The sequence below is a fragment of the Rattus norvegicus genome, chromosome 14 (genome assembly GCF_021556685.1).
Source record: "Rattus norvegicus strain SHRSP/BbbUtx chromosome 14, alternate assembly SHRSP_T2T, whole genome shotgun sequence".
Classification (NCBI taxonomy): domain Eukaryota; kingdom Metazoa; phylum Chordata; class Mammalia; order Rodentia; family Muridae; genus Rattus; species Rattus norvegicus.
In genome coordinates this window covers 2,103,533-2,129,837 of record NC_141547.1, presented here as the reverse complement: position 1 = coordinate 2,129,837, position 26,305 = coordinate 2,103,533, and the positions used below count along the sequence as shown (strand labels likewise).

Below are 26,305 nucleotides of genomic sequence, written 5' to 3'. Positions count from 1 at the left end.
TGCGATGGAGAAAACATATTCAGGAAGCTGAGTGTGTTTATTATATACAGTTGGCAGAGAGGCAGGGTACAGCTGGGGTATTATATACAGATTAAACAAGGAGGCAGGGTTAGCTAATCTCTGTAGGAGCTATCTCTCTATGTAGGGAGGGCTGTCTTCAGGTCATAAATGTCTACAGGGAGAAAGCTATGGTGACATTCTCTATACACACTGCCAACATTTACACTCAGATCTCCTAGTGTACCGCGCGACCTCTCGCCAGCAAGAAAACACGCGGGGACATACGAATCCTTGCTGCAGCCAAAACTTTTATTAAATCCTAAGGAGAGCCTCGTGCGCCCGCATGGCGCGGCTTATATACACCCTAGCGCGGCGCATCCACACCTGATTGGTCGCTTACCCATGATCTCATTAGGCACGCCCCGGAGTGGGCAAAGACCTGGCATGAGGCACTCTTGCACATGCGCACACAGTTAACTTCCTGAAAGGAAGTCGGCTGGCGTGGCGGAGGCCAGCGCCATCTTGTAATGGCGGAAGCTATCCTGGCCTTCCACGTGGGGCGCAGTGGAAGCCAGCGCCATCTTGTGGTGGCGAATGTTAAAGCGGCCCTCTACATCCTAGGAAGGCTCTTACATCCTCTGAGCTTACCCTGGGTTGAGCAGGAGCGAGGAGACTCTGTCATTCCCAAGAGGCTGGGGTTTTAGAGTCCTTAACATGTCGTTGGCTTAAAAGAGGGTGATGTGTCACTGGTCTGAAAATATCTCATTGTTGTAATTCTTTTTTTACATTTTAATTGCCACATTTTTATTCACTTTGATTGAATAATCCAAGAAAAATGTCAAAATTATATATACATTCTTTGACACAGCAATACTAAAATTTTATGTGAAAAAAATTTACATGAAAATTTATAATATGAAAAGTTAGGAGAGAAAATGGAGAGTGATATTTTAAGAGCCATGACATGTATTTATATTATAAATACCTCTTATATCAATCAGAAGAATGCTAACAGCTGAATTAAAAAAATACCAAAGGAAAAAAAAGGTTATCAAAACAAGAAACAAAAATGGTAAAAAAAAAAATACAGTGAGCAGTAAAATAGTTTAAGTGCTAGTTACTAAAAACACAAAGCAAAGAATATTAATAAATTAATATTTATTATATTAATTAATCGATATTAATAAAGATAAAATTACAAAATCTGAGGTTGGCTGGAGTTTAGTAAAATTGCCATCAAATTCAGACAGTGCAAATATCAGCAGCTATGCTGACCCTGGGTTACCCTTTGGCAACGAATAAGAGACCTAAAGGAGTGGTAAGCTCACTCTTAGAGATCTAGTGAACAATTAAAAATACACCCACGCAAACAAAGTCCTTTTAAAGTGTTGGGCTGAGGATGTAGCAAAGTCGTTAGAGCCATTGCCTTAGTGCACAGGGAGGTGGTGTCTATATTTAACCTGCGTGTGGATGGCCAGTTCTCCCTGCATCCCAATGGCAGGAAAATGACTTTAAAGAATCCTTTCCTATAATTTAGTGGGGCAACAAAAGAAGCCTGGGGCTAGTGTGATATTTTTGCTCTTTCTGGGTAACACCATTTGTCTCTTTTGTAGGTGTTTTGTAGGTCACCTCACGGAACCCTGCAATTTCAAAGCATTGTCAGGCCACGTCCAGGATAACGTTTCCGAAGGGGTTGTTCCTTTCCTTGTGTGTCAGCGGATGCTTTTTTTCACCTAGAGAGTGTTCTTTACATTTCGCATTTGCTCTTATCCCTTTGTTGGGTTCTCTGATTTGTGAGCACCAGTTATCTTTTCTGTCTTCTTTCTCTCTACTGCCTCTTCTCTCTCTCTGCTGTGGAGTCTCTCGCGCAAATCCTCATTACTGATTTTATCTACTAGAATCAAGTCTCTTTAAATTGTGGGTGTGGATTGAATTCTCTGGTTGCATTTTTATTTGTAACATATTTCTATTTTAGGGTTTCTTTTTTTTAAAAAAAATATCACTTAGAACGTGTGTGCATGTGTGTGCGTGTGTGTGTGAGCGCGCGTGTGTGCGTGTGCGTGTGTGTTGCCATGGCACATATAACCCTGACCTAACCCTGAGGGTCAGTTATTTCCTTCCACCATCTGTGTCCCAGAATGCAGCTCAGGTTGTCAGGTTTGGAGGCAAGTTGCTCTTACTTGTATAACTGTGGGCTTTAACACCCATCCTCCTGTTCCCAAAAATAACGACTCCGAGACTTCTTATACATGAGTAAATGCTTAGACCACAAGCTTGGCCTGTTCCCTGACTAGTTCATAACTTAATTGTCCCATTTATTCTGTTCTAAGTCCTTCCACGCGCGGCTGGTTTCCGGGTCCTCAATTTCACGCGAAGTTCTTCCTTTCTGTGTCCTGAGGGAATCTTTACCAGAAACAGCACTGGGCCCCCGCTGGAAGTCCCGCCTCCTGTTTCCTGCCTCGGCTCATTGGCCGTAGACTTTTTTATTGACAGATAACAATATCCACTGAACAACTAAGAACCAACCACCCCACCTCTTGGGAATGGGGCGTCACTCTTAAAACTGCTTCCTAACGATTTGGGGAGCCATCCGGTCTCTTCATGCTGAGAAGGTTCAGGGTTTAACTCAAGTCCTGACTGGAACAGTCTGTGATACTGGATGAACTGGGATCGTCTGGGGCCAGCGGCTTTCTTTGAAGCTGTCCTGGAAGCAAGTTTTGATGAAACAGCTACTAAGGCAGTCTGAGGTTAGCTCAAGAAGGATGCTGGAACAATATCCCCGAGGGTGGATCGTGTCAGGGCTGCACTGACTTCATCGGCGTCTGTAAACCTAACTCTCACAGGTAGCATGCGTTTCTGAAGTAGCATATGTATGGGGTGGGCAGTGAGCACGATTCAGTTAAAGATGATTGATTCTCTGCTCTCTGTGCGAGCAGGTAAGTCATCTGTCTTTATAAGTTGGTTTGGATTGTATAACCAAAATGTAATATAAATTTCTATCTATGCCATTTGAAAGGATGGCGTGGCAAGTTCTGAGGACTCTGTAGGCAACAAGGTTTATTGGCTACACATAGCTGGAGACATTTTCGTTTCTCAGCCGGTGTCAGAGCCATTCCCAAGCAGAGGGCCCAACAATATGAGTCACCTGTTTTGTTGATCTTCGACAACTCTTCCCTTCTGTCTGTAGCCAAGATCTTCAGGAGGTCTCCTCCTATCAGATCGTTTTTCGGTTTGGAAGTAATCCACAACATATTTCCAGTCTTCCATTCTGAGGTCATCATATATGTAAGGCTGATTTTAAATCATCAGCCCTATCTAAAATCCAGTGTATTTTAGCAGCTGTGTTACTGGTCTCACTGACATTTAAGAACTTTAGGGTCAATAAAGCATCATTTAAATTAAATCTGGGAGATTCCACATCCCCTTCTGCTCTATGACCATTTCCTTTGAAGTACAATTAGATCACTCTATAACTGCTTGACCTGTTGGACTGTAAGATGTGTCTAGATGTGTCTATGAGGGTGGGGGAACATCCTCATATAAGGAGAGGGAGGGTGGGTGGGATGGGGGGTTATGGACGGGAAAACAGGAAAGGGGATTCATCAGTCATGCGCCAACATGGGTGCACACCTTAACTCTCCAAACTCTATAAACCAAAGCAAGCAATCTATTGTATGACATCACTCTAAGCTGACTTCATTAAACAGAATTTGTATTTTTAACTCAACATGTAGACCTCCATTGAGTAATTGATCCTGGACAGTATGAACAATAATATCCAGTGTTGCTTATAGCTGAGGCTTGTTTATCTAGCGACTCTATGGCTGTCATTCTGGGAGCCTCTTAGGCCTTTGCAGATCTTCCTCATCTGGAACTACCTCTTTGCTCCTAGGTAGGTTCCAAATTCTTCTGAAGGTTTTTTTATTCTGATTTAAAGCATCTTATAGCATCTGTTCTACGGCTTTCAATCTAGTAATCCATTTTTCAGCCCTTTCCTTCTCTTAAGTCTGCTTTATTCTGGTCTCTTTTAAAGAGGCCATATAAAATTGTAATTGTTACTGGAAAAGGAATTGTATGCTGAGAAGCAAAACGAAACTGTATGGGACGCAAGAAGCGTGTGTCATTGTGTGTCTCTCCATTTTTAACACAAGAATATTTTCTTTTGAACCTCTAACTCTCTCTGTAAATATTTCTTCTTGTGATTTTCTTTATACCCAGTTTCTTTTCTCTTTAACTGTTTTAAAATTTAATCCTTCGCCAGTTCAAAACATTCGGGCTTTTCAGTCTGAAATGGAAACGGGCCAGGCTTCCGTTGCCTAAAGTCATTTCCACTTGATTGCACCAGCGTCTCTCTGCTGTGCACAGACAGTTGGTGCCTGACTCCGTCTCCCGAGGGACAGTTCTAGCAGGCTTTTCTGTGGACCCCCCACTTTCACCCTTCCCCGAATGGACTGTGGTTTAAGCATGGGCTGACTAGCACTCTCTAGCGGTCTTTTCAACCTCGCTGTGAAACTGCTATGCTTGGAAGAAGCTGCAGCTACTGTGCCCTCAGTGTGAGGCACCAGTACAGCTTGCACTCATGCCCCACAACTCTCTAAAGAAGCCATGCCAATGAAATGCACTCGACTTTGAGTCTCTGCATCTGTCTAGGAACCTGCTCTGTTTCTGGAGAATGCTTATTCCTGCCTTCCCCCTCTAAGCCTGGTTCTTTCTAAATTTAGATTCTATGCCCTGAGAGAACAATTCTGAGACATCTTATTCATGAATAAATGCCTAGGCCATAAGCTTGGGCCTATTCCCCGACTAGCTCACAAGTTAATTACCCTGTTTATATTAATCTAAGCCCTGCCACGCGGCTGGTTTCCTGGTCCTCTGTTTCATGCGACCTTCTTCCTCTCTGGGTCCTGGGGGAATCTTTACCAGGAACAGTGCCCCGCCCCGGGCCCCACTGGAACTCCCGCCTCCTGTTTCCTGCCTTGGCTCATTGGCCGTAGGTATTTTTATTGACAGGAGATGCTTTCATAGGGTACACAAGAGAGTCTACATACTTGTTATGCCACCCTCTAGCATACCTTAAAAAAAAAAAAAAAACAATCGGGGCTGGGGATTTAGCTCAGTGGTAGAGCGCTTACCTAGGAAGCGCAAGGCCCTGGGTTCGGTCCCCAGCTCCGAAAAAAAGAACCAAAAAAAAAAAAAAAAACAAAAAAAAAAACAAAAAAACAATCAGTGTTACATTCATTGTACATAGTACTGTTATGTAAGGCTCTCCTTCAGAAGCATATAATGTGGTTTGAGCGTATATATACTATATGCTCTATAAATACTCCTTTTCTCTTTTCCTCCCCTTCCCATTCTGTTAGTTCTCTTGATCTGATGAGCTGTTTTGCTTCTACCATGTCTGCATACGTGGATTTATGTATCTGTGTAAAGTCTAGGAACCATAAGTGAGAGAGAGCACTCAGCATGTGTCTTTCAGACAGGACCATCTATGACCATCTTCAGCTGCATCCTTCTTCTTGAAAATGACATAACTTACTTCTTATGGCTGAAAATAATTTTCATTATGCACATGTGGTGGTTTGAATAGGAGTGGCTCCCATACAGTCCTGTGTTTGAATGCTTGGCCCATAGGGAGGAGGTATGACCTTGGAGCAGGTGTGGCCTTATTGGAGGAACTGTGTCACTGCGGGCAGTGCGGTCTCCTATGCTATGTCCAATGGCACAGTACCCTTCTGCTGGCTGTGGATAAAGACGTAGAACTCCAGCACCATGTCTGCCTCTCCATGTCATGCTTCTCTCTGTGATGATAATGGACTAAATCTTTGAAACTGTAAGCCAGCTGCAATGAAATGATTTCCTTTATGAGAGTTGCCTTGGTCATGGTGTCTCTTCACAGCAGTAAAACCCTAAGACATGCATATCTACCATATTTCTTGTATCTGCTCTTCTGTGGTCACATACTTAGGTTAATTCTGTAACTTAAAGGGAAGCAGTCATGCACAAACATCTCCGTGATATGTTGACTTGCAATGCTTTCAGTAATTATCCAGGAGTGGCATAGCCAGGTCATGTGGTAGATCCATTTTAGTGTCCTGAGGAATGTCCACATTGGCTTCCAGTATGGCTAGAATAGTTTACATCCTTACCAGCAGAGTACGTTGGCTCCTTTTTGTCAGGAGGAGAAGGAGCTTGTAGAATTAGGACATATTCTAGACCTCTGACACACTTAGGTTTGAATTTCAACTCTTTGTTCTCCAGCTCTTCTGCTTCACCCAGATAACTGAATCTAAACCTCACTTTTCTTATTTTAAAATCAGAGAAACATACACCTCACAGAATTTATGGAGAAAAGTTATGAAATAGTGTGTATGGAGTCTCTGGCATAGTGTTTAGTACAAAGTTCACGATAAAATTATCTTTTTCTCTCCCTCATTCTGGTAAGCACCCTTCTTACCGAATACTCTGCTTTGCACTCTCAGAATTGGAGACTCTATTCTCAATCCAGTTAAATCTCTAGATTAAGAATTATAATACAGGAGAGGGAACCTATCAAACTCTTAAGGCTCTGTTGCTTAATATAGGGTGCCCCTCCCCCGACATAAGCCTTATGTTGCATAGGACGCCTTCTACGTTCTTTTAGTAATGCCAAGCTTCCTCTGCCCACATGGTGAGGAATCAAGGTGTGACTGGAACAGCCTCTCACTTTTCACATCCATTCTGTCCTCTTTTAACACATTGTTCAACAGGAGCACAAAAGACTGTAGTTAATTTTAACATTAGTTACATAAAATGCTAAACTTCTAAAATGGTTACCTTTTTAAAAAAATAATAATAATCTTTAAGTGTACATCAGCAGATTTTTCCTAGAGCCCTTTTGCTCAGGAATAGATTTGATGAAGTAAGACATGCATAGACTATTCTGCAGTTAGAATATTATTTTCTAAGTGTGTGTGTGTGCGTGAGAGAGAGAGAGAGTTTGTGAGTTTGTGCTGTGTTTGCGAGTACCCATTTGGGTTAGAGGTCTTGGATCCCTGGAGATGTAGTTACAGGTGGCTCAGCTGCCAGACACAGGCACTGGGAATTGAAGTCAGGTCCCCTAGGAGAGCAATATAAGCTCTTAACCACCGAGCTATCCAGCCCCTAGAATATTAATCTAATCTAAACTTTACTCCCCGCTCCCTTTTAAAATTCTTATTACTCTGAACACCAGCGATTGAACAATGTGTTAAGCTTCTTTTGGGTCTGAAAACTAGAATCCAAAAGGAACTATTATAGTCTATATATTTTACATAGAGAGCATTTATAGAGAATCTAAGTCATTCACAATTTGGATAAACAGCAGGTCACTTGGATTTTGTTGTTGTTATTGTTACTAATCAAAGGCTACAAATTCACTGAGATCTGCCTGCCTCTGCTGCGACTGAAGGCAAGACTGAAGTCACGCCCTGCTTTCCTTTCCTTAGCCAAAGAACCTCCCGCATCAACCTTCACAGCTGACAGCTGCTGGGTCTGCGGCTGCGCAAAAGCCAAGACCCAGCATGCACCGCGGCGAAGGCGTCGCTCAGGAAGCTCAGTCCACAGGGAGCTGCGTAGTGCAGCGGGGACCTGGCCGGTAGGTGTGTTTGCAGCCTGCGGGTGGCGCCACAGACCTGTCTCCCCAGTTTGTTTCTTGCCGAGGTGGTGTTTCCTCTGACTTGAGACTCCATCTTTACCCCAGGGCCTAGCGGCCTGAGGAAGGAGCCTTCCTGTCCCTGAGCGGCCCTGGCGGAGAAGTTCCTCAGTGTTGGCTTGTAGAGCCTCTTGCTTCTCAGGCCTGTGGTGAGCCCTGTGAATTTATGTGTTAACTACCTTATCCACCGCCCTTTATTTAAAGAATAAGGGATGGGACACACCATGAAGACCACGTGGGTCACACGAGCAGGGAAGGTGATTTTTCGGAAATCACTGTGCAACACTAAATATAGTTAAACGTAGGGACATTCTCAGTGTTGGAAAGAAACAGGAACAGCAAAAGCCCAGGACTTGAGGGCATCTCAATAATCTGAGTTTTCTTGGCTTTTTAATTTTGTTTGTGGGTCTTCTGCCTTCATGTATATCTATGTACATGTGCATGTTCAGTGTCCAAGGAGACTGGTGCTAGGAATTGAAGCCCCGTCCTACTCTTAACGGCCGAGCCATCCACCCTCTCGCCCTTTAGGTCTACGGTCATTCATCTTCAGAAGAGGAAGGCCACCAACTCGAGGCCGGGTGATTTGGCCAGAGTTAGTTAAGTTTCTCCAGAGTGAATGAGTTCTTGACTGCTAGCCTATTTTTTCCCATGGAGATGCTGAGGTTACGTGGCTTTCCTAGCCCTAGTTTCCTGATTTCTAGTCCTTGACGGTACACCTTTGGGAAAAAGCGACCCCAATTCTTTTCCCACATGTCACTGCTCATAATCACTTCTTATACAGTTGGTTTTCAAGCCTAAGTATAAGGGCGTGAAGATTAAACAAACGTATGTCTTACCGATATACGTACACCAGTCTGTGCTCGGGTATTCGTTTGCGGGCGCATCATCAGGTAACTGCCATTAGGGTTTACTGTATTAACCATGTGTCAGGGGCTGCAGTAGGTACACCAGAAAATGTCTTTGCTCTCAGAGTTGGTTTGCCGTTTGCTCATTCGTGCGATAAACGAGGAAGTTATGGAGCAGCAGGTCTCATCTCAGCAGGAAGAACTTGCTAATTATTAGAGCTGTTCGTAAGTAGAGTGAAACTGCCTTGGGAGACACTGACTGCCCATCAGCCAGAGAGAGTCTCATTTGCTTTGGTTGCTTTCTAAATTTAGCTTTGAACTATTTCTCTATTAGGTAACGTGCAGAATGTAAATCTAGTTGACATAAAAAGTTTTGTGATTTAGTTGGTGCAGTGAAATACACCTTTAGTCTTGTTGAGAAAATATGCTAAGTGTTCAACAGAGTGGGGCAAACTCTGAATAAGTTTCCTTTCGTTAAAGGGTTAGTGTCTTGGAGTAGACCTGGTTTTTAATAATCTTTTAAGGGAAAGTATTTTTGTAATGGAACTTTTAAATGTATTACCTTAAAGATTTATTATTTGGGGGGCTGGAGATACAGCTCAGAAATGAAGAGCACTGGCTGTGTTTCCAGAGGACTTGGGTTCAATCCCTAGCACTTACCATGGCAGCTTACAACTGTCTGTAACTCCAGTCCCAGGAGGTGTCACGTGCTCTTCCAGCCTCGGTGACCACTGGTGTCCAAGAAGAGCAGAGGCATCAAATCCTCTTGGAGCTGGGGTTGCGTGTGGTTTCTAGTCTCTGTTCTAGATTCAGGGACTCAGATTTGGGTCCTCTACAAGACTAATGCATACTTTCAACTGTTGAACTATCTCTATGGTCCTGAGTAAGCCATCTTTGGAGCACTCAGATTTATACAAAATTCGAGACAATAATGCACAGTATGTCCAATGTGGTGGTTTGACTGAGAGTGGCCTCTATGAGGTCATATATTTGAAAATTTGTCCCCAGTTGGTAGAACTGCTTGAGAAGGATTAGAAAGTGTGACCTTGTTGGAGGAGGGATCACTGGGAGTGAGCTTTGAGGTTAGTTCGTGTCTGTCTGTCTGTCTGTCTGTCTGTCTCTCTCTCTCTCTCTCTCTCTCTCTCTCTCTCTGCCTCATGCCTGTGGATGAGATGTATGCTCTCAGCTACTGCTTCAGCACCATGCCTGTCTGCCTACTGCTGTGTTCTCCACCATGATGGTGATGGTCTCTAACCCTTTGGAACCATGAGCCCCCAAATTAAATGCTTGAAGTTGCCTCGGGCATGCTTTGTCTTGGCAATAGAAAAGTAACTAAAACACCTCTATAGCCAGTATAGCCAGTACCCTTCCCCTAGCTCCTGTTGTTATTAATGATAACATCTTTGCCCAACTTCCCTATTATTAACATGGTTCTATTATAGTTAATAAACTGGTTTTGTTATATTATTATTAACTAAAGCCCAAGTTTGTTCAAATGTTTTTACTTTTTACCTAACATCTTTTTTTTTATCTGTTCCAGGATCACAACCTAGATAACACATTGAGTTTAATCAAAATATTTCCATAGGTAATTAGACTGTAATCTTTTTTCAGATTTCCTTTAATGGCCTTGGTTTCTTTATGGAGTACTTATTACTCAGATCATTTGTAAGATGACTTTCTATTGAAACTTGTGGTTTTTCTCATGACCAGATGATTTACTGAGAGGAAAGTATGTCATATCAAAGATAAATGCTAGTAACACAATTTGTGATTGTCAGTGTAGACCACACCAGTGAATGAGGTGGCAGTGTCAGGATTCTCCGGTACAAAGCTGCTACCCATCCCATTCCGTGCTGTACTTTTCAGAAGAAAGTCACCATGTGCAGCATCACCTGAAGGTTCTTAACGTTGGGTCTGCATCAATTATATGGAGTCTGTGTGCCTGTTGGGGTGGGGGTAGGGGTGTTACATAGAGACCAGAGTGGGACATGAGGTGTCTTCCTCATTGCTCTGTTCTCCGTTTATTGCCTTGAGATAAGTGACTGGGAAGCTTACCTTTCCAGCTAGGCTAGGTGGCTAATGAGCTCTCAGGATCGCTCTGCCTCTGCCTTCCAACCCTAGGCTGCAGCCGTGGCCTTGCCTGGCTTTGTACATGGGTTCCGGGGATTCAAATCCAGGTAGGCTTTTATGTTTGCCGAGCAAGAGCTCTTGCACACAAAGCCATCTCTGCAGCCACAGTTCCCACACATTAGTTAGCTTAAAATTTGCACTAACGTGAACTCCTGTGTGGTTATTTTATACTTTCATCTATAATACAATTCTGGTTTTCATTTGTTTGTTGGAACTGTTCTACTCACCATTGGCTGTTTTGTTGGCCTTATGCCCGTCAATGTGGTTTGTTTTCTGCATTTGTTTTGAACATGTCCTTACAGAATTCTGCCTCTTCCTACATATTTCCCGCCTAACTCATGCAATCAGCCATGTTTCCAAGGAACCTAGTTCCTTGTATTGGAGAATTCTGTAAAAATTTGGTTTGCTAGATGTTTGGTTGCCAAATGTGCATGTTTTGTAGGTGATGGGAATTGCCTACAGAGTAGCATTCAGAATTGTTGTAAAAGGCTAAAGATTCCTTTACACCAATTCCCTTCCTACGTTACAACCGACATATGAGCTTATACATCTCCTGGTCTTTGCTCCCTGGCTCTATGGGTATGGGCTTAGGAACTGCTGCCAGAAAATGCTATCGCTGAGGCTGTTCTGGTGCTATTACCATGGGTCAGAACCATCCTTTTGTCTGAGTTTGCGTCCTCTATTTGTATGCTGACACTGGTAAGGTAACTCTGTGGCTTACAAACAGACAAAACTTTAGGGCTCTGACAGTTGTTGGCACGCCCGAACAATTCCTTCTAAATGCTGAGAGAAAGCTCACCAGCCAGGCCTGGTGGCTCACACCTGTGGCCTTAGCTCTTGGGAGTGGGAAGGAAGAGGACCGAGTTTGAGGCCAACAAAGGCTGCTGAAGACTTTTCACCACCTGTTTTTCTTTACTTACTCATCAGATCTCTGTTTCCTCTTGTCCTCATTCCCTCAGATTGCAGCATCCTTAGAAGCTGGGCTTATCCATCGGCATGTCAATGGATGGGCGTGGTGGGAAAGAAAGAGCAAAATGGACAACCACCATTATTATCAGCTCATCTCTTAAGGTAAGGAGCATTTAGCCCACCAGTCTTCATTTACAAACCTTAAACTGTCGCGCGCCCAATGTCCCGCCAGCAAGAACGACGCGTGGCAACAGGATTCTTCTGCGAGCAAGCCTTTACTGTGTTACAGCTCTTCTTAGTGTTACAGCTCTCTTAGTGTTACAGCTCTCTTGAACAGGGACCCCGAGCAGCAAAATCGCTCGGCTTATATAGACAACAGTATGCTAATTATCTCTCAGGGATTGGTGGGGCTTGGATCACCCCACTACTTGTCCTCCAGGGATTGGCGGAGAATGAATCACCTCATTAGCATATTAACGGTCAACTAACACCTGGTGCATAAACCGCACATGTGCAGTACCGCTGTTCACCACTAGAGGGAGCCCTAGCAAGGGGACAAGCCTGCACATGCGCAGTAAGTCGTTTATATCCAGACAAGGCTGGATGTCGGCGCCATCTTTGTTTCGCCGCGCCGCTCTCTACATCTCCCCCTTTTTTGTTTAATAAAATGACTGGTCTAGATCTGGGTGTCACGTCAATCTTGTCATTGCTCCTGTCTTAGGTCGTTCTCATCCAAACTCGGCCTTACCCGTCATAGAGTTACCCTATCGCCACCGGGCCCCGTGTCTTAGGTTGGTCCGAGTTCGAGGAAAGTTGCCCGTCCCTGGATACAATGACTCCACATGACTGTGACAAAAATGATCTAGGGCGAACTCTTGATCTTTCAAAGAGGCCAGCCATATGTTGGGAGAAGCACCCTTTTTAATGGTGGTCATAGCCTGGTAAACAACCATTTTGTGTCTGGCATGTTCTCTTTTTAAACAGCCAATAAGCCAGAGACCTACTCCGCATCCCAGGAGGACAATAGCTCCCCGGGACAAACATGCCCGCCCACTCCTTGAAAAGGGAGAAAGCATTGGTAATCCATGAGGTAAAGTCTTCAACTGTGATGGGGTCCAGCCTAGTGCTGTTGAGGACAGCAATCTGCATCAGCAATTGTCTTGATAGTTGCTCTGCTTTCATGGACCAGTTTCCTTTCAGATAATTCGAGATTTCTTTGCTCTGTTGAAAATTCTGAGAAAAGTTAGCTCACAAAGGAATAATGCATAAACCTCTAAGGGAGGAAACACAAGACAGCTGTGTCATATGATACAGTGCTTCAATTTGTTCTTGAACTAAATCTATCCTTTGATTGGCTAATAGAAGGCCAGATGCCAAATGGGTATTAAATTCTTCTTGTATCTCTAGCACCACTGCAGTTCTTTCTACAATCTGATTGACAGTCTCAGCCGTCTGTATTTGATTGGTCATAGCGATTTCAGCTGTGGTAGCTGCGGCAGCAGACAGCACAATGGCTGAAATTATGGCTGCCATAATTCCAAAATCTCTTTTGGCTCTCAGCAAATTAAGAATAGGAAAGCTATCTGGGTTTGCCTCCACTGGGATTGGCACAAAGGAGGGAATCTTAACTATCACTGCGGTGTCATTAGTGCCATCCCAGCATTCAGCTAAATAGCAGACTACATCAGAGCTATTACAATTTAAAGCACCACTGCTTACATTAGTGCTTATCAGAAAAAAGGTGATCTAGCACATACTGAAGTACTAGTGGCAGTATTATTTACCAAGAGGTTATTATATTGAATATTGATCAACCTGGTATCACCTTTTTCTGGTAGCTGAAACATTATACAGCACGAAGTTCTCTCCCATCAACCTAGCAAAGGGGGTCAGGGATGTATATGCCCCTTGCTCATTGGACAGCACCCATTGAAACCAAGACCAGAGATTATGCTTGTCAGTCTTATTCTCAAAACAGTAGAATTGCTATGAACTGGCATGGGTACTGGCCAGGATCTGGCAATAGCCCACAGGGTGAGCGAATTAACCTGTATTACCATTCCCAGTAGTAATAGTAGGGTTCGTAGTCTCATCTTCAGGAAGAGCAGAAGGCAATCTTCGAGTCAAACGCTCGGGTACCCAAATTGGATTTTCTTGATTCTGCGGAAAAACACAAATCGCTTCCCTAGATCTCGAAATCACGGGATCTGGGCCATGCCATTCATCAGTTAAGACATCCTTCCACTTTACTTCTACATTAGTTATAGGTGTAGTAGCAGCATGGCGATCCACAGCAGAGCGGCCATGCGCATCCAAAATTAAGAAATTTAGAGTAAAAAGAGCTAAAGAAAGTTGTTCTTTTGGTGTTCGGCTGCTGGCAATTCCCCCTTTTTGTTTTTGTATAAGCTCTTTTAAGGTACGATGTACTCTTTCCACAATTCCTTGACCTTGGGGATTGTATGGTAATCTTGTAGTATGTTTGACCTGCATTGTCTGGCAAAATGCCTGGAAAGACTTTGCAGTGTAGACAGGCCTGTTGTCTGTCTTGAGACTATCAGGCTTTCCCCAGGCTGCCCATGCCTCTAAGCAATGACTAATGGCATTACAAGTTTTTTCACCAGTCATCAGAGTAGCGTGTATAATACCAGAACAGGTATCAACAGAAACATGAGCATATTTTAAATTTTACCAGTTTTATGTCAACTTTCTGTTATCAATGTTACATTTTTTAAACCATATCCAATAACTTAAAAGCCAATAGTCCATAACCAAGGCATGTAGAGAATATTTATACATTTAAAACCAATCAGAAAACAAAATTGAAGTGGCTACACATATCTTAGCTACAGGTGCAAGGCTCCAAGGGCCGATTGAAACTGCTTTTTTAAGAGAAGCACCTTGTCACTTGCTAAATCTCCTTGAGACCAGGAATCCAAGTAGGCACACTCAAGTTTATCTTTTTGTTTGATTCTCCTGAATAAATTTTCAGGCGGTCTACCTCTATCAAATCTGATCAGTATGACTCTGTGAGGTTTCCAGAGCCTAATCACATACCTAGCAATAGCCTCAACTTGAGCCACAAGAAAAGCTGCACTGACCCCATTTTTTATCTTTGCCTTCTCTCTGTTCCTTTTATCTCCTTTTCTTTTCTTTTTTTTCTTTCGAGACCTTTTCTCCCTCTGACATACTTTCTTGTTGCTCTGCAAGGACCCTCTGACCTGTCCTAACAGCTTTAAGGGCTTCCTCACATCGTTTATCCTCTAAGCAGGCAGGGACCATTTGCCAAAGAGGTTTTGGTCCGGGCTTAAGCTTGCCGTCAGTGGCTTCTCTATCCCACACAAAGAAAAAAAGAAACAAAATTTCCAGCCTTGCCCACAAAGGATCCATAACTTTAGGTTTCTTCACAGTGGCTCTCCACCTAGGCCCATATCTTTCTTCCTCATATATGGCTGCCTCTTCCTCTAATTTCTCCTCCTCCGACTCTGACAACTCTTGCTCAGAGTCACTGCCAGCCAGTTCTAAGGCTTCTAATTCTTTTAATGGATACAAAGTATCCTCTCCGGATGACTTGTACTTCATCCTCCGGGGTACGCCTATTTTTTCCTCCATCAGCGTTTCTTCTGCCTTTTGTATCTCTTTCACTTTTGTTTTAGTAACCTTTTTCTTTTTGCGCGCTCCTAATTTGAGCTCCTAATTTCTCACTCTGCTCCGTTTCTGCCTCTGCTCCGTTTCTGACATGCTCTCTTAAATCCAAAAAGGGGCATGCCTCTCGAAGCCTAATTTCTCACTCTGCTCCGTTTCTGACATGCTCTCTTCCAAAAAGGGGCATGCCTCTCGAAGCTTACCTTTTAATTTACCTTCTCGCAGTTCTGAATCCTCTTCAGCACACTGAAGGGTCCCCTGGCACCGGCGATGTTGGTTCCCGGGTCTCGGCACCACTTGTCGCGCGCCCAATGTCCCGCCAGCAAGAACGACGCGTGGCAACAGGATTCTTCTGCGAGCAAGCCTTTACTGTGTTACAGCTCTTCTTAGTGTTACAGCTCTCTTAGTGTTACAGCTCTCTTGAACAGGGACCCCGAGCAGCAAAATCGCTCGGCTTATATAGACAACAGTATGCTAATTATCTCTCAGGGATTGGTGGGGCTTGGATCACCCCACTACTTGTCCTCCAGGGATTGGCGGAGAATGAATCACCTCATTAGCATATTAACGGTCAACTAACACCTGGTGCATAAACCGCACATGTGCAGTACCGCTGTTCACCACTAGAGGGAGCCCTAGCAAGGGGACAAGCCTGCACATGCGCAGTAAGTCGTTTATATCCAGACAAGGCTGGATGTCGGCGCCATCTTTGTTTCGCCGCGCCGCTCTCTACATTAAACACCGCATATAAGGCAGCATTTTGAAAGCTCCTTGGCTTAAAGAATCCCCCGTTGTGTGAACAGGAGGGGAATATGCTAAGTGTATTTCTAAGGTGGTTATAAAGGTTTTGCCTTCAGTTTCAAAACCCCAATTGCCTAAATCTTTGAAAGTTGGAAATGTTCTAGTGCCATTCCTTAGATGGGATCTCATTAGCCCAGGCTTCAAACTTGCCACAGAACTGAAGACCTAGAGGATGTCTAACCTGCCTAACGACCCCAAGCACAGTGATTACAAGTGTGTGCTACTGCACCTGGCCCATGGTCTTTATATTTCCCTTATGGCTTCTTTTAAAAAAAAAATAGCTGGCTTTTATTTGTACCTATTTTACTTATTTTTCTGAGACGGGGTCTCATGTAGTTGAACCTAGCCTCAAACTTGGGTATAGCTGAGGATGGCCTTGAGTACCGGGTCTTCTGGTGCTCCCGTCCCCGACGTCCCAAGAGCTGGGGATATAGACCCGTGCTGCCTTCCCTGTCTTGTTGGTGTATTCTGGTTCCGAATCCTTCAGTAAACTAAATGTCCATTAGATCAGAGCCCCCATGATCTTATAACACATCCAGAGGTGGTCAGTGTTTACATGCATTTTTTGGTGCTATTTGCCAAAACAGATCCCGAGAAACAAATCTTTGTGGTTCTCTGTTATGAGTTGCTACTGAAGACTTTCCTTGCTATTCTCTTGTAATTTCGTTTGCTGACATTTTACATTTGAGTCAGTATTTACTGAAGATTGGTCTGTGGTTCTGTTTTCTTTCTTTGCAGTCAACTGGTTTACCTCTGCAGTCTCCCCTTGTCCTAGAGTCCTTATGTGCATACATAGCTTGGAAATTAAGGCTTATAGAGATTGCCTGGGCGGGGAAAGTCTAATTGTAGGGCACTTGCCAGTGATTGCAGAACCCTAGATTTAAGCCCCAAACTTGGGGGTGGGGTGTGTCAGATTCAGTCATTTGTGCTCCTAACCTCCTAAGGAATGTAGAAAAGGAATGATTTCTCTATACTGTGTTGGGAGTATATTGTTATAAGTTATGTGTTTGCAAATATTTACCCATATTGTAGAGGTTAAATTTGTTAAGTTGAACTCTGAAATTTGCCATTTCCATGGGGAAGATTTTCATATTGGAATTCTTTTTTATTGTTTAATAAACCTTTGATCAGTTAAGTGCAGTTTTCTATTTAATGTGCTATTAAGTTTAAGTGCTATTTTCCATTTAAATCTGTATTTTCTTGCATGCAAGATTTTCTGGATTCTAGTTTTAAAGACTATTACTAGATATTATATGTTCAGGAAGGTTACCTTTTGATCTGTGATGTATAAACAAGACAAAGCAAGTTTTTAATAAGCTACGCTGCCCTTCAGAGCGCGTGGCAGACTCCAGTGCATATCAAACACCAAAGGAGGCACAACAGTGTTCTCCAGCCCGGGCTGCTTTGTTTAGGTGCTGCTGAGGCTGAACCGAGGCTCTCTGCCAGGCAAGCGCTCAGCCGCTAATCTGCATCTCCAGCTCCAGTCTTTCCTGAACAAGTAGCGTCTTTCCCTATTTTGCGGATATAAAGCAGTTTGGAAAATGAAGTCTTAAGTTCTGATTGTTTCTAGGAAACCTTCAAATGCCCTATTTCCTTCGCACTTTCTCTTTGTCTGTTTCTTATTTGATGATCATAAGTCACCAGCATGGTGCCATGGATCCTCAGGTTCGGAGCCAGTCATTCCCAACCTTGCTGCCTGCCCCTCAGCAGACCAGCGCCTGCTCATGGAGCCTCTCTCTGTTCCTCTGAAGCCTCTGCTCCTCTCACCTCTGCCTTTGTTTTGTTTGTCTTTTCCTGCTCAATATACTCTTTTTTTTTTAATTTTAAAGATATGATTAACATTTTAGGCAGCCTTGCTGCCTATTGTATATCTGGTGCATCCGTTCATATATTTTAGTTCTTTACTAAAATTTTCAAGATCTTTAATCTCCTTGAACATAGAAAGCAGACCTACTGTGACTATTTATGGTGGTTCTCTTTCATGCAAACTTACCTGTATGTGTGGCTGGTGTGCGTGTGCGTGCCTGTGTGTGTGCGTGTGTGTGTGTGAGTGTGCGTATGTTTGAGTGTGCGTGTGTGGCTGGTGTGAGTGTGTGGGTGAGTGTATGTGCATGTGCATGTGTGTGAGTGTGCATGCGTGTGTGTGTGCGTGTGTGTGAGTGCGCGCGTGTGTGTGTTGTAATTTATATCTTAAAATTGTACACATAATTTGAGGCCTATAAGAATATGGCCTTAATTCTGTAATAGAATTAAATTGATGCTCTGATTGCCAAGCAAAACAGAAGTTCTAATTTTAGATGAATAATGCATTTAATATAAGTTCTAAATATTACATACGATACACTTTCAAATCACATCACAAGGCTGGTCAATAGTAGGGGCATGTGCAAAGCTCCCAATTTGGTTCCCAGCACTGGAAACAAATTTCACATTTATAATGCAAGTTTAACTGGGCGTTGTTTATTTGCATTTGCTGAGTCTGGCAGACCAAGCCGAGTGTCATTAACTAGTGTGCACTAACTTGCGTGCGTCTAGAATGGCACTGGCTATGGGAGAATGGGGACAGCAGGCTCTCAGGTTTCCCCTGTAACAGCAGATCTGCTGTGAGAAGCCTGGCTGTGAGAAGCTGGGCTGAGAAAGACTCCTCCCAGGTGCTGCAGGCTCTGGCAGCTCTGCCGCACACGCACACCGTCACTTCCAGGACTGAGGTGGTCGAGGCTGCTACACTCCTGTGAGAGCTGCTCCACTTTTGTCAAAAGCCCTGCCTGGTTTTCCCTGCCCTTCTTGAATTGGCAGGTGCCCTTGGGGAAGAAATGGCCTACATGTTGGGGTCATAGCTTTGAGTTTTTTGTATAGACCTTGCCCTTACAGTTTCTCACTATCCTGTTAATTCTTTGATGTGTTTGTACAGATTTTTTTTTAAACTCTCGTTTTTTCAAGTTCTATTAGCAGAGAGTTGGCCTAAATTACTGAATCTGTCACTGCTGGAAGCAGTGTACAATTTCAAAGACACGCAAGAAAGGGGCATGGTTGAACTGCAGGACTAGGGTTCAGTAACATGAAATGCTCTCCGTGGGTAGGAAAGGAAGCATAGATTTTAGATTGCTTAAATTACATTGTTCTGAAGGAAAGTATAAATTCAGTTTAGGTAAGGGGTGTGTGTGTGTGTGTGTGTGTGTGTGTGTGTGTGTGTGTGTGTGTCTGTGTCTGTGTGTCTGTGTACATGTATGTGGGTGCAAGTACACGAATTTTTGGAAACCAGAGGGGAATGTCATGGGTCCTGCCTGCTTTTCTCTTCATTATTAAGACAGAGTTGCTCACTGAATCTGGAGCTAGGTGGGTAGCCAGCGAGCCCAGTACCGGGGTTACAGACATGTGTGACCATGCCTGACTCCTCGTATGACATCTAGGAATTTGAACTCATGCTTACCTAAGACGTGCTCTTGCCCACTGAGCTATCTCCCTGACCTAGTTAATTTTTTTTAAGATGGAGACTAACAAGCTTCAGTTCTATCTAGTTAGGAAATATGTCAACCACTTAGGTTTTAGCCCTTTGATACAATCTAGTGGTTTGGATAGAACAGTAAATAAGGTAATTATTTTTAATGATATGTAAATCAGAATGTAGTAATGCTGCCTTTATCTACTTTCTGGCTCATCCACAGTAAATGTAAAGACATGTATTGGGAATTTGGTTGTCACCGATGCGGTATTCTGCATTACTATACAGACCTCTCAGCCATCTACAAAACAGCTCCCAGCTTCTTTGACAGTTATACACTAATGCAGGTCAGAACATTGCTGGGTCATTTCCGAAAAAGAACTGTCCCTAGTTCTCTCGGTTTTCAGTTCTTTGACACTGCCCCTCATTTTCCGACCCCAAGGAGCACTGATTTCCAGGTCCACACTCAGCTTCAGCAGGAATAGTTTCACTCCTTCCTTTTCAGTCTCTTGCCCCAGAGAGTAGATTTGTTTCTGTGGTGACCAACCTTTAAGTGGGAGAGTGATAAACCATTAAACACTTTTAATTATTTACCAGCTGTAATAAAAATCATTTCCAGCATGTCTAATGTTCATGTCTCTGAAAATTCTTTTTTAAGAGTAATGAAATTGCAACTGCCCTAGAAAGTCGAAGCCACAAGGTTCGGTATTCTGACACGTTGGAAAGTGGATCAATTGTATTCTCTCTCTCTGGTACAGTATCTTTGTTAATTGCCTTTACTTTGTTTGTAAACTCTGTGGATGCACATGCTGGTTTTTGCAGTTCAGCAGTGACGTCATCTCTTAGCGTGTTATCTTTTGGAAGAGTGAATGGCTGCACTCTGCGCTGCCACAGAAGCAGTGCACACGGCAGCTGTGGGGTAGACTGGCCTCTTTGGTTAAATGGTAGAAGATGGAGAAAAGTACTTGCTATGGAACCAAGGTGAAAATAGAAAGCTCCACCTGCCTAGCAATAAATGTAAGTTGCTAACAGAGGCCAACGGTGTAACTCTGGCCAGAATTTACATACCCAAGCAGATATATGATACATTCCTATCATTGTGATTCACTGAAATAAACATTGAAGAACTTTATAGGACAAATAAATGTTCCTAAAATTATAAATTGTGTGTGAGACATGGACAAAGTTAGGGGTTAAATTAGGCTAAGAAGGTGCTGGTGATGTGGAGGAACAGCCTCCACCTGTGCTTGGGAAGTACAGAGTGACAGGAGTGAGGGAGGGAGGCAGACTTACCTGTGTGTGCCCTGTCATACACAAGCCTTCGACCCCAGTGCAGGTGTCCAAGGCGAGCCTGCACCACAGTGAGGCCGTCGCAGAATCAGAAAGAAAGAAGCAGTTCTGTTAGGAGGTTTACCATTCTAGCAGGGATATTGGAAGGCAGGTGCTTTCTGAATCATCTAAAAAGACATGCTGAAAATTATCCAGATCCCAAAGCATTCCTCCTGCTTGAATGGGAAACACTCCAGAGAAAAAGGGTATTTTTGGTGACTTGTATGTTTTGGTTATCACCTGTATGCTTACAAATAGGTATTCTTTACATGTTCTTGAGGAGGAGGACAATGGCATTCAGAGACATCAATAAAATGTACAAATGCATTCAGTCACTATGTAATCACACAGCTCTCTGTAGGTTGTGTCCTGCCTATATTTTCTGAACAGCTATAACTAAACTCAAGTCTCCCTTAAGACCATCTGGATAACTTGGTCCCATTTCAGACACCAGGTACCTGCTTATTTCAATACATTAATTTACATGTTTCCTCCCAAGGGAGGAAGGTCTCTTCAGTAAGAAATAATTGAAGATTTGCTTTAAACTCCCTTTCTCTCGCTGGTTCTCACCTCTGAGTCATTATAGAATCTAGAGTTGCTGAACACATGCGTATAAGGTAGTGGTTGTGGGAGGGCATGGTACCTCTTGGACACCTGTCCCTGTGCCTCCTGGACACCTGTAACTCCTGGACACCTGTCCCTGTGCCTCCTGGACACCTGTAACTCCTGGACATCTGTCCTTCCTAGACACCTGTCCCAGTGCCTCCTGTACACCTGGGCCTCCTGGACACCTGTCCTAGTGCCTCCTGGACACCTGTCCCTGTGCCTCCTGGATACCTGTACCTCCTTGACATCTGTCCTTCCTAGACACCTGTCCCAGTGCCTCCTGGACACCTGGGCCTCCTGGACACCTGTCCTAGTACCTCCTGGACTCCTGTCCTAGTACCTCCTGGACTCCTGTCCCAGTGCCTCCTGGACACCTGTCCCTGTGCCTCCTGGACACCTGTCCCTGTACCTCCTGGACACCTGTCCCTGTGCCTCCTGCATATCTGTCCCAGTCCCTCCTGGACACCTGTCCCAGTCCCTCCTGGACATCTGCCCCAGTGCCTCCTGCATACCTGTCCCAGTCCCTCCTGGACACCTGTCCCTGTGCCTCCTGCATATCTGTCCCTGTGCCTCCTGGACACCTGTCCCCGTACCTCCTGGACACCTGTCCCCGTGCCTCCTGGACACCTGTCCCCGTGCCTCCTGGATATCTGTCCCAGTCCCTCCTGGACACCTGTCCCAGTGCCTCCTGAACACCTGTTCCTGTGCCTCCTGGACATCTGCTCCAGTGCCTCCTGGACACCTGTCCCCGTGCCTCCTGCATACCTGTCCCTGTTCCTCCTAGATACCTGTCCCTGTGCACTTTCTTTTGGCTCTTTACTCATATCCTTTGGAATAGCTTTTCTAATAAGCCAGGAAATATTTTCAAAGTTTTAGTATGATATTTTTTTTTTTAGTTTAAGTTTTTATTATATAGTCCTGGATGGTTGTTTCTATAGCCTGGAATGGCCTTGGACTCACCACAGTTCTCCTGTCTCAGCCTTTCATATGCTGAGATTATAGATGTGAACTACCACACCTGGCTTGAAGGGTTAACTTTTAAAATAGACTTAATCTTTTAGTTAAAAATTAGGTGTCACTTTCATGTGCCCAATTCCTTGGCAGAAAAAAAAATTACTGGCCAATCTTTTTCCTTTAAACATTTAGAACGAGTCATTCTGTTTTTGAGAGCATGTCAAAGAAATATCCAAACCAATTTGTTATATAAGAATTTTAATAAATTCTACCCCTTATGAGTTTGCGGTCCCTGGTCACATTGAGCTTACGCGGCCACATAACAACTTCATATTCACCTTTCCTAGGAGTTGCGTTTCTGTTGATGGATGCCAAGGCGTGCATGACATCAGCTGAGGAAGTATTTCTAACCAAAATCGAGAAGTTTATTAACATTCACCAAAATAGTTTTTTGGTTCTATTTGCCCCACTCCATGGACCTGAAGAAAGGAATCTCATGTTCAGGATTCATCAGAGGTATGGAGGCAAAGCACAGCCAGCTTTTCTTACACTGTTTTCTTTACTTCAGTGTTTAATGCTTTTAGGCAGTTGAGTTTGCTAGAAGGTAAACTTTATAAGCTGTCATATGTAATCAAACAGGGCAGACAGCTACTCCTGAAGTCAGGGTGACCAGAGTCGATGTTGATGACAGGCCTATTCTACAAAAGCAAACCAAAATGAGCACTAAATCCTGGTTACACAACACCACCTCAGATCTAGGGCACAAAGCAGGATGTGACTGAACGGACATATGTAGAACGCAGCTCTGGCCCCTCCTTGTGCTACCTGTGACAGACAGCAAATACAGTCAGGCAGTCACTTACCCGCTTTCTTTCCAGATTCCTGGGCAGTAATTTACGAATACTTCCAGTACACAACACAGTAAATGCTGTTGATCTTATGTGCACTGTAGCGAAGGTAAGTCACCTGGGAGAAAGGCTCAGACACAAATATATACGTTTTGGCCAGAGATTTTACAGTTTTGATTTTAAATAAAATTTTGAGATAATATAGCATTTCTACCCTCCATTTGCTTCTTAAAGCCCCATGCACTACATACCACACGCTTAGATTTATGGCCTTATTTTTGTTACATATGTGTTCCTAAGTACATAAATATAACCTGTTCAGTCCCTTTAATGGTATTTGTATATGATTTCCAGGCTGACCATGTTGTATTGGATTACCAACTTGGGAGTTTTCCCTGGGGAAGACCTTTCCCCTGATGTCAGCATTCATGGGCTGCCTGTTCTTAGTCAGGCCTGGAGTCTCATTAGCCTTTCCCTTCCATGGTATCATTCCTATTGCTGGTGACCTTTGGGGTCATGCCTAGCCATCCATGTTGATGAGACTTCATGTGTGTAGCTCCTGACACTTTTAAGAGACACAACCTCACAGCAAAGACCCTATTGTTCTGGCTCTTAAAATCCTTGACCCCCTTTGCAATGCTCCCTGAGCCTTTAGGTGTAGCAGTTGTGTTGTAGTTGTATCAGAACTAGGACCCATAACCCTGCATTGATTGGTTGTGGTTTTCTGTAATGATCTTTTCTCTTCTGCAGACGTTTCCTTGATGAGGGGTGAGAACTACACTCACTGTGGATATGACAAACATTTGAAGTGTAGTTAGGTATTATGCTGGTTTAGTAAAGTAGTGGTTGTAGGTTTTCCTCCAAGGTCCATGACTTCCCTAGTCTGGGGTAGTTGTCAAGGTTGCCAGTATGACTTCCCTCTTTCTTTTTTTTTTTTTTCTTTTTTTTGGAGCTGGGGACCGAACCCAAGGCCTTGTGCTTGCTAGGCAAGCTCTCTACCACTGAGCTAAATTCCCAACCGAATTCCCTCTTGTTGAACAGGTCTTAAGTCCAATTTCAGAGCTGTTGGCCCCCCCCTAAAATACGCAGGCCACTACTGCACCCTTACAGTTGGTTATCATGCCATGCTGGTCACTGTTGTAGTTCAGACATAATACTGGGTAGGACTGTTGGTTGCTCCCCTCGTTTGGAAGCGTGCACGGCCCCTCAAGAGCAATAGCAATTGCTTCTAATGTTTTGGGCATCCCTTGAACAACTCTGACCAACAACTCAAAGGAGAGCTTCTCATGCCGAGTGTTGGGGTGTGTTAGATGGTCTACAGCTCTTCAATGCTTGTCAGCCCCAATGGGAAAATTATATATTTCAAATTATATATTTACCTACTGACTTATGTACAGCATAGATATTTTAAGGTAAACTCCTTGTGATTTTTTAAAGACGTTCTTATTGATATTAAGGGTTTTTTTTTTTTAACTTTTTTTTTTCTTTTTTTCGGAGCTGGGAACTGAACCCAGGGCCTTGCGCTTGCTAGGCAAGCGCTCTACCACTGAGCTAAATCCCCAACCCCTAAGGGTTTTGTTTTTAAATATGTCTTCAAGTTGTTTACCCTCTTGAGGATTGTCAAGATTTCTGCTTTCCACTTATTTCTTTCCCAAGCCTGACATCTTCCCTGTTTACTTCTGGTAACTTCCCCACCAGTTCAATTTCTTCTCAGGCAGCTTCTCCTTGGAACTGTTCATGGACATGTCCAACATCCCTTCCTAGTTTTTGCACTTGGGAATCCTAAAGCATTTCTAATACTGCATTTTAGGAATTTCAGTCAAGTTGCTTGAAGACAGTTCAGGTACTCAATCACTCTAATTCATACACAGTGTTTTGGCACATCCATGTCAAGAGATGTTTGCTGAATTATCATTTGAGGCAGGATTTCATTCTGTAGCTCTGGGTGGCCTAAAACTCTCCATGTAGACAATACTGGTTTCAGTCAAACTCATAGACATCCACCTGCCTCCGACACCTAAGTGCTGGGATCAAAGGTGCGTGCCATCTCTCCAGCAGAATGAATTCTGTAATATATAATCCTACAAAAATACTCTTTCTATAAATAATGCTATGTGTTTACATCTTTTTCAGACTACCTCCAAACCACACATAGACAGCATCTGCTACAGAATGATAACAACTAAAGCTTACATCATAGAGCAAAGCCCTGTTTGGAGAACACTTCAAAAGATAGAACTGAGTACTGACTCAGTGAGTCCAGATTCACAGTAGTGAGCATGTGTTCCTCTGCAGGAATAGCAAACTAATTAACTTATCAACTTGTAATGTCCAAATGTAGACTTAAGGGTGTTTATATTTAAAAGAGTATGTATACAGTTAAGTATTATTTTATTTGGAGAGTATGGTTGAGTGTTTCCTTTAATGTTTAAGAGTGTAGCTGCATGACCAGTGCTACCCTAGATTATATAGGACCTTTTAAACACTACAGGGAAAAAAGAAAATAACTGACACATAAACAAAACTCATAGTTTCTTAATGATTCCAACTATAATAGGAAATGAAAGTGCCGAATTTATTGGTTGGACTAAAGAAAAAGCCACGCACATTTGGGGTTTTCTACGATTAATCTCTGCAGGCATTTTCATATGTAACTGTTTCTTGAGACCGGGTTTCATGTGGTAGAGGTTGATCTGTAACTCTGACCCTTCTGCCTCTCCCTCCTAATATAGGTACTGGGGAGTCCCCCAAAACTGCTTCCAAGTCAGGAAGAGGGGGAACGTTACAAACCACCAACCATTTTGAAGTAGTTACATTTCCACAGTGCTGCGCTGTTCAGCCTGAGAGCAGGCACTCTAGAGCATTAAAGAGCACCCAACAAGCACACAGCCGATCTGTTTTTTCTTTTTATAAATTTATAAGTATGTGGATGAATAAAGCATTTGAATCTTCTAAAGTAGTACTTTAAAAAATGTGTATGAGCTTTTGTTTTGTTTTTTGAGACAGGACTTTTTCTGTTTGTTTTTGTGGTTTTTTTTGTTTTGTTTTGTTTTGTTTTGTAATGTGTAACAAGCCTGGCTGTCCTTAATTTCACCTTGTAGATCAGGTTGACCTCGAACTCTCTGCC

General features: G+C 43.4%; 1 protein-coding gene across 7 annotated transcripts; it reads left to right on the top strand.

The window, feature by feature from the left end:
* The first annotated feature begins 2,282 nt into the window (after window positions 1-2,282).
* C14h1orf146 (similar to human chromosome 1 open reading frame 146) lies at window positions 2,283-26,150 on the top strand. 7 transcript variants are annotated; one of them, XM_087584371.1, is made up of 9 exons: window positions 2,490-2,843; window positions 7,464-7,612; window positions 10,055-10,102; window positions 11,607-11,718; window positions 20,100-20,193; window positions 22,678-22,846; window positions 23,209-23,287; window positions 25,312-25,431; window positions 25,911-26,150. In XM_087584371.1, exons 4-9 carry the CDS (start codon window positions 11,644-11,646, stop codon window positions 25,986-25,988), a joined length of 615 nt encoding a protein of 204 aa, XP_087440497.1. In that variant the 5' UTR covers window positions 2,490-2,843; window positions 7,464-7,612; window positions 10,055-10,102; window positions 11,607-11,643; the 3' UTR covers window positions 25,989-26,150.
* The last annotated feature ends 155 nt before the right edge of the window (window positions 26,151-26,305 follow it).

Excerpts from the sequence above, each read along its gene's own strand:
- C14h1orf146 (XM_087584373.1), top strand. The coding sequence starts at position 11,644 with ATGTCAATGGATGGGCGTGGTGGGAAAGAAAGAGCAAAATGGACAACC. Across the intron at positions 11,719-20,099 it reads TTATCAGCTCATCTCTTAAG|AGTAATGAAATTGCAACTGC; the intron begins GTAAGGAGCATT and ends TTCTTTTTTAAG. Across the intron at positions 20,194-22,677 it reads AATTGTATTCTCTCTCTCTG|GAGTTGCGTTTCTGTTGATG; the intron begins GTACAGTATCTT and ends CACCTTTCCTAG.